This window comes from Mustela lutreola, chromosome 10 (genome assembly GCF_030435805.1).
Source record: "Mustela lutreola isolate mMusLut2 chromosome 10, mMusLut2.pri, whole genome shotgun sequence".
In the NCBI taxonomy this organism is placed as follows: Eukaryota; Metazoa; Chordata; class Mammalia; order Carnivora; family Mustelidae; genus Mustela; species Mustela lutreola.
In genome coordinates, this window is record NC_081299.1 from 73,291,382 (window position 1) to 73,308,617 (window position 17,236).

The following is a 17,236-nucleotide window of genomic DNA, read 5'->3' on the forward strand; positions in this document are numbered from 1 at the left end:
CACTGTGGTGACTTTATTTCTTCTCCCTGAGCCACTGTGTTCAGTCTCTTCCGTCTTCAGTCTTCTTAAGTCCATTCACCATGATTATGCTTTGCTCCTTTCATCTACTCACCTTCCCTTTCACTAGTGCCAAGTGTCGTCAGTGAGAGTCCAGACAGTGAACGGCGTGCCGGTTTGCTCACCTGATCTCCACTTCCACTCCTACCTATTCCAGAGCCTTATCTCGAGGTCTTGAGCAGGATGTCCCACTGCAGAGGAGAACCAGAAGAAAAACTGAAAGACTAGGCGAGTGGTGCAGGAGAGGTGAGAGGGCAGAAAATGGTGGAGGGGAACTGCAGTGAGGCTGGCAGATGAAAGGGTGAGAGTGGGGGTGGAGGGAGGAAGAGAGAGAAAATTCTGCAGGGGGCACTTTAGGGAGAACCAGCTAACTTGGTAAAAGGAGAAGTGGCTAAATTCAGACTTTGAAAAGGAAACTTTTTTTTTTTTTGGAGATTTACTTATTTTAATGGAGTGTGCCAGAGGAACAGGGAGAGGACACAGACTGCCTGCTGAGCATAGAGCCAGACCCAGAGATCATGAGCCTGAGATTGTGACCTGAGCTGAAATCTAGAGTCAGCTGCCTAACCAACTGAACAACCCAGGTGCCCTGAAAAGGAAACTTTTTAAAAAGGTTGCTCTTCAAAGGGGGTCAAAGGATGGTCATAGAATTTCAGCAGTATGTAAATGACTCTTCTTAATGCTCTGTCTATTCTCCAGATTAGTCTGAACAACCACTTGAACCTTATTGATATCATTTGTTTGCTTGGCACTTTTTTCTTTTTTGTAAAGGAAAGGTCAGTCTCAGCTCAGCATCTTCTGATTTATTGCAAATTGTAAATCAGCCACAGCTTTATTAATGAGACTTTAACACATTACTGTAAGTGTTGATGAGATGAAAGAAAAAAACATATGTACATATATATTAAATATGGAACCTTCAGTATTCTCATAGTTGCGAGATTAGAGAAAGATTCTGTATGTTTTAACAGACTTTAACATAATAGTATAGAGAATTTAAAAGCAATAATAACCCATGTGAATTTACCTCAGAATGAATTTAGAAAATAAAATGCAAGGTCTTATATCAACATTTAAACCAGGTCTCTTACTTTTGACTAGCAGTGTTCAGCAGTCCCTGTGGTTACCCAGGATAATAAAAAGGCAAGAGTAAGTCAGTGGTCATAATTGCAAAAATGGTTGTCCAGTACGAGAATAGTGAACAGCATGGATTGGACGTGGAGGTTATAATGAACATGATGAAGAAGATGAACAATTTTGAGAGCCGTATCAACAGAGCTTTGAAAGCTTGTGGGATGAGGAATTTTGAACGACTGGACTTAAGGGGTTTTCTTAGCAGTGGATAGGACTTGAAATTCTCAATGCCCAAGTTTGTTGATCAAAATAATGATACAAATGCTACTCCCCCTTCTTTTCACATCCTTTTGGGTTTTTTCCTCTTTGCTTAAATTGAACAATAAGAAATTAAGAAAATTATCTTGTGATATAGAAGGATGATTGGGCCAAAATCTAAGGTATGTGGGTTTTGAGCTTCAGTGTTCTAATCTATAAAATAAAAAGGACAGGGTATCCTAAGTCCCTTCAACCTCTAAAATGCTGATTCTGTAAACAAGAAACTTTGAGTTGATGACAGCAGTGGAAGGTTCATGCCTTGTTCTGTTCTCCACCATCACTCAACTCTTCCCTCAGTCCCAACTGGAAACACAACCCTTTTTTCCAATTCATTCATTTTTAGACTGTGTTTCTTGGAATGCTTTGGTTTCAGAATGCTTCAGGCATCACTGTTTGTGGGTAGAAGGAGACGGAGTAGGCAGGGTTCATTCTGCTCCTGTCCTTACTTTTGTTTTATGTATTGCAGTGGCTTACAAGGTAATCTTTAAAAATCTGTTCAATTTCAGTACATTTTTTTCCTTATCATAAAAGCAAGAAATATGAGAGTGTATCTTTGCCAAAGAGCTTTTACGGACCTCAGGGCCCCTTGGCAAAGCAGTACAAAAACAAGCTTCGTGTAAATAAAGCCAAGCAGTAACTCCTGGACCTACCTATGCTCAAGCCTTGCTCCTCCGTGTGAGCCACTGACCTGCCATCCTGTTGAGACTTGTTAGAAGTGCAGAGTCTTGGGCTCCACTCCAGACCTACAGAATCAAAATCTGCATTTTGACCAGAATCCCAGATGATTCATTTGCACCTTGAGTTTGAGAAGCCCTGCAGCAGTCCAGGCATTATCTAGCTTCCTGAGCTCTACACTGGACGGTGAAGGACACATGGAACAAGGAAGTGTGTCCTTAAGAGGGTTCAGTTTAACCCTGACTGTCCTTAAGAAAGGTGGAAGAAAGAAGGATCCTTGAAGTTTATATTTATAGCTAACTCTTATTTCCACCTGAGTCTTTTACTATCGTGCACTTTGAAGTTGGTACTGTTGATCCTTTCTAACATGTGGCTTCTAGAACACCATTTTCCCAGATTTCAACCTGCCACCTCCTTTCATTTCTCTCCCACACCATCACATCCACATTAAATCCGGGCTTCTGGAAAATAGAGCTGAATCGCTAAATATGCCTTCTTAAGTATCCTTAAACCACCACCTCCCATTCCTATTCTCTTTTCCTTCTACTTCCCTCTCATTTTGGGCTGAAATAATGGAACTGATTTTCACAGAACCAAAGGCTTTTATGAAATAATTTACCAGTAAGTGACAGTTTATAAGGACTTTTCATATGCAATGTGTGAATTTTTTTTAAGGATTCAGTTTTTAGGTTATCTAATTTTAATTTTCTGTTTCTTTTCATTTGCCATTTGATATTTTCATTCTCTTTGGAACCTTAACAGATAGGAAGGAACATGAGAACCTCAAATCACACTTTTTTTGGCTTTTTCTTTCTCCCAGTGGGAAAAAATCATAAACATCTGCTGAAATATAATTGTGTGTTTTAAAATGCAACTTAATTTTATCTGCGTTCAATTTTCAGATTTAAGAGTATGTGTTTGTACGTATAAGATAATAAGATAAGGTTTCTATAACTTCCCTTCTAAGAACTCTATTATTTTCCTTAATATGAGGGGTTTTTTTCCCCCCAAGATTGATTGATTGATTTGTCAGGGATGAAGAGTGCACAAGCAGGGGGAGCGGCAGGCAGAGAGAAAAGCAGGCTCCCACCAGGACCCTGGGACTGTGACTTAAGCTGAAGGACTGTGACTTAAGCTGAAGGCAGCAGCCCAAGCGACTGAGCTACCCAGGCACCCCAGTATATGAGTTATTAATGCCTCCCCTAAAAAATAAATTTCCCCAGAACTTTCTGTTTTTCCCTAGCTCACTTCTCTGACATGTGGCTACTTCTACACTGTTTTGTGCTCTGCACTACCAATAGGCCTTTTCTGGGAGGCATCCATCGTCATTCATTGCCATTAATTTATTGACTAATCTGGTAGAAGTGGTCCAGTGTATCTCCATGTGACTAACTCTTCTAAAATGTAAATGCAAGATTGATAAGGTGTCAGAAATATGCAGTTCACAGGCCTGTGCTCCAGGCTGAGGTCACAGCTTGCAGAAGATTTAAGTGCAGTTTAGGATGGTGGGCTCCCGACCCTTCCACCTTCACCACCACACTGTACCTAGTCCCTAGAAGACATTCTCAACTGTTTGCTGCTTATCATGCATAAATTTGCATATCAAAAATACATGCCATTTTTCTTTGAGAAATAGTATATCACTGCTTTGTAGCTAGTGATACTTAGGCTTATCAAGCTCTATATTAATCAGCTCTTAAAATTTTTTTCAGCAGGGTGGGTGGCTCAGTGGGTTAAGCCTCTGCCTTCAACTCAGGTCATGATCTCAGGGTCCTGGGATCAAACTCCGCATCAGGCTGTCTGCTCAGCAGGGATTCTGCTCCCCCTGCCCCCCCTCCCCTCGCCACCCCCCCCCGCCTTCTGCCTGCCTCTGCCTGCCTTTGCCTGCTTGTGATCTGTCAAATAAATAAAAGCTTTAAGAAAAAAATTTTTTCAGCATATTTATACTTTTTTATCAATGAGCTGATGATATCTGCTCTTTATTCTTTAAAGGCCTCTGAAAATCATCATCTTTTCTGTAATCATTTTGGTTTGAGGATTACTTTTTGTTTTTATTTGTTGAGCCGTTAATAAGTATGAGTTTTTATGAATAACAAATCTCTGGGAGTAAAAAACAGACTTGGTCGTGTGTTGGTACCCACCCTCCCCTCACCCATGTGAATTACTTACTGTGCAGCATTGTAATGATTGCACTGTGTGGGTTTTTTCTTTCAGGATTCTTTCTCACTCCTCTGAGTGTGGTGATAATAGCTCCCTCTGTGATGAATTGGTAATTACAGATCACACTGTGCTCTCCTTAGTTGAAACCTGTGTTTCAAGCTTTGTAATTGTCAAACTGGTGTGATTTGTTTTAAATGTCTAAATGGAAAGTATTTTGCTATCATCAGATTTCATTTTCTTTTATATTGAACTTCAGTAATGAGTGTGTTCTTCTGTTTTAGGTACGCTTTGTAAAGAATATAACTTCCTGGAAAGAGATGAAACCAGGGTTTTATCATGGACATGTTTCTTATTTGGATTTTGCAAAGTAAGTTGTACCAAAATGACATGCTAAAGAATGCTTTATACTTTAGCAACCTAAAAAGAAACATATTTATTAAATTGTTATGATTCTGATTTTTAAAAAAAGGTACTGGCTTGCCTTTGCCACATTTAGAGATGTAATTTAAATACACCTTCTGGTGTTTTACTGCCCTCTAGTGTTCATAAGTTGATTATTGTCACAGTAATTTTAGAAATTCGAAGTAGACTAAATATAGGTGATACTCTAAAGTTATTTATCATTCTGTTTATGTGTCTTGTATAAGCAAGTGACTTATTTTAGGGGAGCAAGAGGAATATTCTAAACATGGGTTATTTTGTGGATCCATTTGAATGTTTTTTTGTAGCATTATGGTAAAACTTCAAATCCAGATCTTTTCCCCAACAGCCTTACTAACTTAAAAGACATATTTAAAATGTATTTTTAAAATGATTTAAGCTCAGACATATTCCCTCAGTCATTTCATTAGTAGTCATAATTTCACAGTAATATACTCTCATGTATTTGTCAACTCTAGAGTATTCTGTGTCAAATTTGAAAATTAAGTTGGTATCCCAGTTATTTTAACTTACTAAATTTGAAAAGAAAAAGAGTTGAATGAATTATTACTGATTTAGGTACTAACCCGTAACTTTTTGAAGAGCATGTAATTAAAGGGGAATCTCCCAGATATTACATACATGAAACAATGTATTTTTATTTCTAGTTCCATAGTACTCAAGATATTTCAGTAAAATGGTAGCTTTAAAATTAGATGTACAGTTTTCTGTAAATAATTCATACTGCAATATTGAAAACATTTTATAGGTAGCTTTAAAATAAATTAATTATTTTTTCTTTGCAGAGGCACTGAACCAATTTCATAAACTCCATTCATATGCATATTTTCCCTCAGGGCTGCATTATCCTTCAATTGAATGTCTGTTATCCTTCCACCTAAATGATTTATTTTTTCCACACACAGCTTAGTTTCTAATACTTGAGGTTTCCATTATTAAAATAATATATTGAGTGCTTTTGCTTTTGGCAAGTCTTTTACTTGAAGCTCTGGTGTATGCTGGGGTTCTTGCAGTTGAAAAGTATAAAGTTTCTTGAAAAGCTTAATCTCATTTATTAAAGACTAACATGAATGTTTAAGATTTTGAATATTTTCATAATTGGTCTCGTGTTTTTGGAAGTGAAAAGTATTGTGAAAAATTTCAGTAGACTTTTACAAGATTTTAAACAAACATCTGAAAGAAATCACCTAGCGAGAATGTATTTTGATGTATATAGTCAAGAACTATTGTAGATGTAACTAGTATCTTTTAAAATAAATTTTAGTTTGACAGACCTAGTAACTGTGAAGAGTAAAGAAGAGGAAAGAAATATCACCTTACCAATTTTTAGAATACTTTTATTCTTCAAAACATATTCTTGACTGCCATAGTACTTTGTGGAATCCATTAAAATACTTGCCTTCAGGAGAGAACAATCAAATTTGGTGAAAGAAATATTTAATCACTTAGCTTTTCAGTTGCCTTAAAAGCGTCCCTTAAAGCATATAAACTCAGTATATCCCAAGAAACCCAGGAAGCAGGTAAAGACAATAAAAAATGAAAAGTGATTTCTGGTTTAGTGATCACTAAGAAGTACACATTTTATTTGTAAACCTATATGTGTTCAAGCCATGTTTTGGCTCTAGTTTTCTGGTTTTATTCAGAACTGTAGCATAACAGAAACCTCTCCTTGTTCCAAGTTCGTATTCCTGTTCTGTCTTGCTTTTTGTACTTAGTCTTATTCCCGATTTTTTTTTAAGCACATTTTGTCGTTCCCTTTTTCATTTTTCTCTTTCGTGTTCAATTACCTCTGTTTTCATTTCAGTTGGTGGACAGCACAGTTTTTAAAATGATACAAATATCACTAATGTCATAAATTTAGAAATTTTTCACTAAAAAATTTGTATAGATTGGACATTTTCAAAATGTCATAGAGTACAGGTAATATAAAGTTGAATAAATAAGTTGTAGTTCTTATCCTCAGTTCACTGAAGCCACATTTTTTTCTGTATTTATCAGTTCATTATATTTCATTATAAACAGATCATCCTCCCTTTTTACATTCATACTCCTTACCAGCAGCATCTATTACCTCAACTTTGATTTCAAACTTTACAAAATAAAAACATTAGAACACCTCTTTCATTTATTTCAGTCATATTTTCCTTTATAGTGAGTAGTATTCAGCTGAAAGAAAACTTTGTGAATGCTGATTTCCGTCAGTCTGCTGAGATTTTCTGTAATCTAGCTACCTATGGGTGACATGTCAGCATCTGTCTTAGATATTTGAATTTAAAAAAAAAATTTTTTTATAAACATATAACGTATTTTTAGCCCCAGGGGTACACATCTGTGAATCTCCAGGTTTACACACTTCACAGCACTTACCATAGCACGTACCCTCCCCAGTGTCCATAACCCCACCACCCTCTCCAGGCCTTCCACCCCCAGTGAAAATTATTTTTGATACAACAGTCTTATTCAGGTGCATGTCAGGTGTGTGCCTTTGTGGTTATCCCCAGAAATGAATATGGGTGTTTACCACTGTCATTCTGGTTTCTCCATACCACCCCTGTTGTCTTTCTCAGAACAACTGAGGTGAGTCAGTAAAGAGCAGATATGTCAGGCAAGAAACACATAACTGAAAGCTTCACTAGGTCTGAAATACCCTAGAGAGTATTAAAACGACAATATTTTAGGCCTAATAAAGTTTGTGTTTGCACCATTTTTTCTCACTTCCAGCAAATATGTCACAACATTACAGAAACATTTCTTAAGTTATTGTAATCATTACAGGCAATATGCAAGAGTTGCCTTTTTATTGACCTTGGACCAGCTCTTTCTACAACACTGATGCTGTAGATGGCTTAGGGGCAGTCTCCCAAGGCAGGGAGATCTGCCATTAAATCCTCCCATTTCTTACTGGCTCTGCGGTTTCAGGCGCATCACTGCAGATCTGCCTTTTCCCCATTTGTGAAGTGACACTAATTAAAATAACTACTTCCTGGTGGTTGTGAGGATTAAATATGATAATGTATGTGAAGCAGTAGGTTTCATGTCTCACACAAAGCAGTGTTATGTTCTTTTATAATTCTGTCTTCTCTCAGTTACCACGTTGTCTTTCTGGTGTTTTCTGCTCCCTGTCTGAATCCATGCTGGCCCTTCTTATTCTCAACTCTTAATAAGGCATTGCTCAGGACTCTGTCTTTGCCCCCATTATTCCCTTTGGGGAAGTTTGCCCATTTTTCTTTACCAAGACATCAAAGCCAGAGGGCACCTGGGTGGCTCAGTCGGTTAGGCGTCTGCCTTCGGCTCAGGTCATGATCCCAGGGTTCTGGGATGGAGTCCAGCATTAGGGAGCCTGCTTCTTCCTCTCCCTCTGCTGCTCCCCCTGCTGGTGTGCTCTTGCTCGCTTGCTCTCTCTCCGTCAAATAAATAAAATCTTAAGAAAAAAAAAAAAAAAAAAGATATCAAAGCCAGAAACTAGCATCATCTTGGATAACCCCTTTCTTCACCACATACATTGATCAGTCACCAGGTCTTTTGAGTTGGGCTTCTTTCACTTAACATAAGGCTTTTGACATTTGTCCAATGTACGCATCTATCAGTGGTTAGTTCTTGGAGGAACAGTATTCCATTGTGTGGATACACCACAGTCTTCATCCATCCACCAGTTTCTGAGTACTCAGATTGTTTCCAGCTTTTGGTGCTAATGAGTACAGCTGCTAGAACATTTGCATGTAGATTTTTTGTGGACCTATGTCTTCATTTCTCTTTGGTGTATAGAATGTGGGATTGCTGGGTTGTAGAGTAACTCTATAAAATACTGCAAAACTGTTTTTTCGTGTGGCTGTGCTATTTGCAATCTCACCAGCAGTGTATGAGAGTTCCAGGTGCCATGCATTCTTGCCAGAATTTGGTATTGTTAGGGCTTTTTTTTTTTTTTCCTTTTTTAAAGTTTGGGCAATTCTAACAGATGCATAATAGATGAATGCCCTTTTTAAGAGGTAAATAACTACTGCAAAAATCACAACATCACCAGTGGGACCAACAAATACCAACAGGTCATTCTCTGTTTTTGAAACAAGATCACGGGAACCTGCCACGTGGGGAAGGATTTGGCAGTTTCTCTGAACCCTTTAGGGCCAAGACAGTCCAGAGTAATTATATATAAGATATCAGTGTCCCCAGTGAGACCGCTGCTTTCCTAGAGAGGTTAAATCTAGGATGAAGCAGAAATCACAAAGCATTGTGCTTCCCAAAGGTTAGTCAGCCCTCTTGCAGCTTCGTCACTTTCCATGTAGGCTTTGTCCAGTCAGAGGACCAGGTCTCATTCAAATGTTCTGAGTATGCACTCTTGTTCTTTTAACCATTCTCAACGTGTACTCGTTTATCCCAATTGTGTAGAGTGTAGGTGTAAAGACATGAGCCTAGATCATGTTCCATGCTTTGCCATACCCCATATGCTGATGTGGCAAGAATAAGGTCTCTAAAATATCTTCTTACAAACCTGCTGTTAAGATTATATTTTTTGCCTCTTAATCTTTATAGAACATCACAGCTTCCTACCAAATGTGCTGTTCTCTTCCTAGGAAGATCATGTTCTAACAGGTCAATAATAGTTTATATCTCTGGAATGAAGATGGATTATCTTTTCTTTACCTGAGCCCTCCCGAGGAACAGCTCAGATGCCCAGCCAGGGTTAAATGTGGAGTTCACAACCATAGAGAACATTTTCTCCCTGTGCAAAACTACCTGGTTGGCAGAAGAATTAAACCCACAAACCTAAAAGGATGCTTGTTTCCTAAGAAGCCGAGTTGAATGACCCAGATGCTATTTTTGTCATGCCTGTTTTCTGTTAGAATCTCTTGCCTCCATGTTTATATAACCATACCCTAATATATAAATAAGAGTCTTATCCATCTTCAGAATGAGTTCATACATGTTATCTCATTCAAATCATACTTCATACATGTAAATGCCACCAGAGCCATGCCCCAGAAAGTCATTTCCAGACAGCAAGAAGAATTTTGTAAAGTGCCATATCTCCTTTTCAGTGCCACTTGGTAAGAATTGCTGTCTGTCCCACATGTCAGGGACTTGGGAGGGTAGGGAGGAAAAAAGAGGAAGCAGTGGTGGGAGATTATATGGGAAGGAGGTAATTCCCAAGAGAATGACTCGAGGTAGTCACTAGCTAATGGAGATGGTAAAGGGGTTCCCAGGCAGTCTCACAGTTTTAAGGTTGGAGTCATTCTCCCATCATCCTGTGCTTTCCCCTCCTTGTAACTACCTAGTATTAAGACTCTCCACTCTCTCAGTTAAGGTAGCAAATGTGTTTTTGTTTTTCTTCTCTTTTTCTCTTCTCATCTCTTCTCAAGACTGATTGATTTGAGAGAGAGAAAGAGCATGAGTGGGAAGGGCAGAAGGAGAGGGAGACAGAGAATCTGAAGCAGATGCCACACTGAGCGTGGTACCTTACACGGGGCTTGATGTCACGACCCCGAGATCACAACCCAAGTTGAAACCAAGAGTCCAGAGCTCAAGCAACTGAGCCACCCAGGTGCCCCTCAACTGTATATTTCTGATGTCTCCCTCCGCCCCCCCCCGACCCTGGCTCCTCTTGCTGCTGAGTACTCTGTCCTACAGAAAGGCTGCCTAAGTGGTTACTTCCCAGCAGTCTATTCAACTCATTCTGTGATATTTGACACCTGTGTGCCTGGCACTGTGCTGGACACTAATGATAAAGCCATGAATAAGAGGGAAGCAGTCCCTGCCCTCATGGAGCTTCTACTGTAATGTCTAAGGTGGCAGTGCCATATATTTGGCAATGATACTGCTTCCTCTTTTAAAAACTTGTGAGAAAATTGTTTACTGCATTATCGGTTTTGAGTTGAGTGAAAAAAATGCATACCTATTCTGATCAACCAACTCACAGCTTTAATACAATGATGTTTGACAAGGGGACTTTCTGTAGTTTGCAGTATTTCATTATATACACAGAATTTTAGTGACTTTGAGTCACTTAGTGGTGAGAAAAGAGCTAGAAGACCGCTGACCCCTTCTCACACACAAATGGTTCTTATAGAATATAATGTATTTGTAAATTAGGAATTTCCCGGTTCGTTAATTTTCAGTAATTCAGAGGCTGAAAGAATCGAGTTATCCAGGCACCTTGCTTTTTCTCTTCTATACTCTCTCTTTTCACTGCTCATTTGCTTAAGAACCAAGTAGAAAACATTTATAGAGTGCCTGCTGAGTATAAGACATTGATTGCAGTGGGCAGAAGTAATGGGGAAATGTGAAATTGGTTAGTTTAGCTATATGTTTTTTAGTGCCTTTGGAAAAAGATTTTAGTAAGAAAGGAAATTTAAGTTATAAGCTGTGAGCTAAAATTGAAGGTTTCTGTGAACAGATGAATGAACATATCAAGAGTGGTTAAAAGAATAAGCAACTTTAACTGTCTCTTATCAGAGTCATACAACTGAAGCTTAGGTCTCTCATTTCTTATCGTGATTCCTATTATAGGAGAGATTGCTAATTTTTTTTTAATCTTTCAAATTAGTACTAATCAGCGGGCAAGTATTTATGTCTACTCGGCCCTATGAAATACATAAAAGAAGTATACAGTGCTATGCCTGTTCTCAGATGGCTTGTAAGACTTTCAAGAGAAACACTAGTAGGATAAGCCATGAATGGAATTGCCTGAGAGCAGTATCTCCTGGGTGCAGGTGTCCATGAAAGCAGATAGCACTGGAGCCCTAAGCTTCCTAGGCTTTACAAGACTTCTTTATTGCCCCTCTGCATTGTGTTCCCAAACAGCAGCCAATGGTGGTTTTTTTCTCTCCTGCTTTATTGAGATGTATTGACTTATACATTGGGTGAGTTTGAGGTATACAGTGTGATGATTTGATACACATGTATTGTTTGGTGTTTAGCACTGTAAGGTTAGTTAACACATCCTTCAGGTCACACAATTACCATCCTGTTGCTGTTCTTAAGGTGGGAACATTCGAAATCTACTCTGCATAGCAACTTCAGATTTACAATACACTGTTGGTAACTATAGTTACCGTCTCGTACATTGCAGCCCATATCGTTACACTTCTCTGCTGACTCTGGCTACCCTCCTGATGCTTGTAAACCTCTGATCTGTACTTGTTCCACCCCAACCCCTTTTCCCTACTCACTTTCTGATTCTGCTGCAGCCAGGCTCATCTCCTTGCTATTCTTGAAAATGCCTGGCAGTTAGCAGCTTGCAAGGGGTGGGGCCTCATACTCCTGGAGTTTCATCTCCAGGAACATTCTCTTCCAGAGGCCTGCCTGGAAATCCCTATTTCAAAGTGTACACTCCCCACTTCTGGCAGTCCCTATTCCCTTTCACTGCATCATTTTTTTTTCCTTAGTACTTTTTACCATCTCACATATTTACTTATTTTTTATGTTCTGTCTCCCCCAAATAGAATGTTGGCTCCACTAGGGCAAGGAATTTTGTCTTTTTTTTTTCTTACCACTGTACTCCTAGTATGAGAATAGTGCAGGCATGTACTGGGTGCACCAAAAAAGTATTTTTCAAATGAATTAATGTAATAGAAAGAATAGAAAAATGAGAATGACATTCTAGTTAAGGAAGACAGAATGAGCAGAGTCATGTAAGGAGAAATAGGAATGTGTTATATGCTGGGAGAAGTAGAAGGGGTGGGCCTAACTCTAACAGATGGTTTCTTCTTTGAGGACAGTTAAAAGTAAAGTAAGGTCAATAAGATGGTACCTGAGACATAGGCCAGCAGGCATTAGAAACCAAAGGAGTTTGGGTTTGATGTCAACATAAACAGTTGAGTGATTCCAAGTTCCTAAGAAGAATGATCTAATAAATGTTGTTTTAGTAATATCAGTTGGGGATTGGCCTGGAAGGTAGATTGAAAAGGAGAGACATCGCTGCAAGAAAACCAATGAGGTTATTGCAGTGATGCCAACAAGACACCTTGGGAGAGGGCGGTGGTGGAAAAGAAGGGAGTGATGAGGACAGGTCAGATCTGTGGGGAAGTCTGACAGCAGAAAACTCTAAACAATTGGTTACTGTACTAAATGAAGAATAAAGGAAAGTAGAGGTGAAGATAACACGAAAAGTTTCAAGACTGGAACAAGTGAGGATATTAGAACAGGCGGCAGCTGGACGATTCCGAGGGTTGCATGGGTTGCTAAAGTAAAAGACTTCTCTGTCTCCTCTGTTCCTTCACTTCTTTCTCATTCCCCAAGGAAACAGTGCTGAAAACCAAATGTCTTTTGCTCTTGTCTTTAAAATCAGCAATAGCAGAAGGTAGACTCTAGTGGTCACACTTGTATGGATTTAACGTATCTATTGATAACGGGTGCCTGGTTTGGTGGGCCAGAAATGAAAAATTATTGCTACATAAAATTAAAATGTTTTATGTAATTCTTGACAGTAAAATTTAAAATTGTCTTTCATTCAAATTTCCCTTCTCTTCTTTATCTTCAGCAGTAATTTTTAAATTCTTATTTCCTGTTTCACTGTATTGAACAGTGCTGGCATGTACTGTATTGTAACATAAATAATCATAAACAATTTCCTTATCTCCACATATTCTAGTTTATTTAAATAAATTCATGTTCTTCTTTCCTTATAGAATTTATACCTCAAACTTTTAATTTCAGGATACCCCAAAACAGAATGAAAATAGAGATTTTACCTTTTACATTTCGCTCTGTTTCAGATTTGGTGTGAAGAAGAAGCCAATTTACATTAATGTCATAAGGGATCCTATCGAGAGGCTAGTTTCTTACTATTACTTTCTGAGATTTGGAGATGATTATAGACCAGGGTTAAGAAGACGAAAACAAGGAGACAAAAAGGTAATATTTTAGTTTTAGGATGTTTACAAAGATAATTGTTTATCAACTGCAATGAACAGTGTGTTTTTAAAAATTTTTTTTATTATTAATGTACTACTTACTTATTGTGGAAATTTTGAAAAGAACCCAAAAGTATAAAGAAGCAAAAGTAAAACTTATAGTTGATATTTTGGTGTACACATAATTTTTTGTTCTTTCAAAAAGATACTTTACTTTGGTTCCAGGGCTGAATATTTCTCTTACTATAGTCCTAACGATTTTCTGTGAGACTGTTGTAATTCTTCATTCATATCAGGAGTTTTGTGTATTGTACTTTGGTTCTTTTAGTCTCGATGGTGGCAGTTTATATTGATTTGTGATTTGTGCTCATCGATTTGGGAACACCGTTTTGCTGAAGCAGCTGGTATTTTTCAGATGAGATGAGAATAGTCCCAGAGTTCGTTCTTATTAGCAGGTTCAGAATTGGGTTGTCTTCTCTTTAAGTGCATCCCCCAGAGTAGCACCAGTTTTATTTTCCTGAGAAACCAAACTGATGTGTCACTTTACTTGTGGGACACTTTTACTGGGACCCCATTGCTCACAAGTTGGCTCAAAGCACAAGAGACACAGTCTGACATAATCTGAGACTGACTTCTCCTGCTGCCTTTTCCCTCAGACGCCCAGTGCTTCAGCCACAAGAAGTGTTGCTGTCCTCCATGCTTACTGTCACCATGTACTTTGGGCACATGTGTTGTTCCCCATATTTAGAATGTTTCTCCTTCACTCTGGAAAATTGTCCACTTTTTAGGGCCAGCTCAGATGTTAACTCTTCAGTGAAATCTTTTCTGGTGCCCCAGAGGCAGTTAGTCATACTTTTAAAGGCTCCTGGAGCACTCCATTCAAACCCCCTTTTTAAAGCATTTATTTGTGGTATTTGAGTTATTTGTTTCCATATGTCTTCTCCAGGAGGTTCTGAACTTCCTGAAGCGGGGGCTAGATTTCATTCTTCCTTGTTTCCCTAGTGTTTAGCACAGTGCCTAGTTCATCTGGTAAGTGCTTAGCAAATGAGTTGAATGAGTGAATTCTGCACCTTTTGAACCTAAAGTGTTGTGTAATCATGATGCGAGATACCTGATATAATAGTTAACATCCAGCAATTTTTCACTTAAGTTTTATGTGCCTTGTGTGTCACATGAGGAGGTGATTTATTTTGTTTTATTTACTTTTTTCTCTTTTCTAGAAATTGCTGTTCCTTTCCTTAGTCTTAAAGCTTTAGGCACAAGGTACTGATCCAAACACAGATAATTGACCAGACCTTTTGTGTTTTTTTGGGGGGGGAGGTGGATGGCATCTACTGATCTCTTAGTATTAGTTAATCTTCTAAAATGTATATGTATACTTAGGTTATTATGGTGATTCAACAGCATTTTATAAAATGGAAAAATGGAGTAATACAACTCTTGTGATCTGGTACTTTAGAATTTGTTGATAGTTATTTCTAAATTCACTCCAACACTTCTTCCCTTTCTTCCCTTCCTCCTTCCTTCTTGCTTCTTTCCGTCCTTCCTTCCTTCCTTTTTTTTTTTTTTTTTTAATTTTAGCCCTTTGATTTACAGTGTTTTTACTTGATAGATGTTAATATCCATCTCTCTCCTTTGACCAAAGGAGTATTAGTGTGGGTAAAGAGAAGATTTCCAGTTCCATTGGTTCCTACATGCACCATCTGTCACTGTCAGTCCTGGATACTATGGTTTAGTGGTGGCTGACCTATATAGTTTGGGAAATTGGGTAATAGTAACACTTAATATAACACTATTAGTTCACATTTATAACAAGCACTGTTTCATATGTATTTTTTCAGGTAGCCTGTACAATGGTTCTGTGAGGTAGCTGCTGTTATTGTCTTTATTTTACAGATAAGGAAACTGAGGCACAGAAAGGTTAAGTACCTTGTACAGCATTGTACTACCAGTAAATGGTAGAGCTGGAATTTAAACCCAGGTACTCTTAAGCACTCTATTCCCTTTAAAAAGGAGGTAGGGAATACAATATTCTACCCAACATTTGTATATGAGAGATGTTCCCAAGTTGCATTCTCAATACCTACAGAAAAATTCAGGCAAATACTTTAACATCATTTTCCTTTCATATTTGAAAGATTTAGGTAGATATGCCCTCCGAGCCTCGAGACTTAACCATTCTTCACCCTGATAATGATAGGGTTTGGTTTGTTTTTGGTTTTGTCTTTGGTTTTATGTCATTATAAAATACATATTAATATACCTGTTTATTTAGATGTGATATTAGTAAATCAGCAAAATACTTTTGTATTACATTAATTCTCATGAAGACAGGGCCATCTACAAATGCTTTATTAAAGAGAACAATTACTTTGCTTTATGATAGGCAAAATGGACCTTTTGGTCTTGAAATGTATTGAAACATACACATTTTTAATAATTTGTCTTGTTTCTCATGATACAAGTATTGGCAACATTCTGGGACCTCATTAGTTAAATAATGTTGTTTTATTGTAAATAACTCCATATCTTTAACTGGAAAGAGCTTTCATTCATTAATAAACTCATATATAGAGAGTTGATAAGACTGAATGGCATATAACATTTTTTAAATGGCAGCATATTTGAAGATAAGAGCGATTAAAAGGTGGCTGTGATGACGTAGGAAGTACCTGGCAAAGGCTGGAAATACTTCCTTGCATTGGCTTCATTTCCATTAAATTGTATTAAGTGATACTTGGAAGTATATTAGGCAGTATTCAGCTCAGCACTCATGGCAACTATTGTGTTTTAAACTGCAGTACCTGATAATCTAAACTGCTTCTTCCTTTCACTGGCAAACAGTAATTTCAAACACATTTCAGGGACATGTATACTTATGATAGCTTTCAGCTGATCCTGTAAGGAACAGAAGATTTGTCTTATTATGGCGATTTCAAATACTCTGTTCTTTGTATTTGTGACTGGAGGTTTACTTAATATAATGTCCAGGGCCTGGAAAAAATGTATATTAAATAATACAGAGGCAAGCATTAAAGAACTATATAGAGAAATCAGTGATTCTCAAACTTTATAGTCTTAGAACTCCGTTTACTGTTAAGTTATTGGGAACCCCCAAAGAGCTTTTGTTTGTGTGACATTTGCCAATATCAATAAATACACCAGTTTACTGGGAAATTTTAAAAATACTAATTTGAAAGTAAGAGTAGGAAGCCCATCATATGGTAACATAAATAATGTATTTTAATGCAAATAACCCTTTTTCCAAAACGTATAGAGTTGTATTTTACATTTTTGCAACTTTTTAAAAATATCTGGCTTAATGTAGACAGTTGGATTTTCATATCTGCTATTGAATCCATCTGTTGAATATGTTCTTTTGGTTGAATGTATAAAGAAAACCCAGGTTTACATAGATATGTAATTTGAAAACGGAGGATTTTAAGAGCCTTTTTTAGAAGACTGTGGGTGTTCTTCTTTAATACCACACTAATAAGAAATCTGAAACCACAGCAGTGAACTTTTTATGTTCTGCTACATTAAAATCCATTTATATATTTTAAAACACTTCGAATGGATTTTTTTAACTGAGCATAATTGTATATCATCATGCATTGGCCATTGGAAATATATTCATCACTAAGTTATGTGGACCTTCCAGA

The 17,236-nt window shown here is 37.7% G+C and overlaps 1 protein-coding gene across 3 annotated transcripts in view; it reads left to right on the top strand.

Moving 5' to 3' along the window:
• The window catches only part of HS2ST1 (heparan sulfate 2-O-sulfotransferase 1), a 174,026-nt gene that overhangs the window by 140,785 nt on the left and 16,005 nt on the right, over positions 1–17,236 (top strand). For all 3 annotated transcript variants that reach the window (XM_059138494.1, XM_059138495.1, XM_059138496.1), the window contains exons 3-4: positions 4,566–4,651; positions 13,437–13,575. In XM_059138494.1, coding sequence (XP_058994477.1) covers positions 4,566–4,651; positions 13,437–13,575 — 225 coding nt within the window. The remainder of the gene's footprint in view (positions 1–4,565; positions 4,652–13,436; positions 13,576–17,236) is intronic.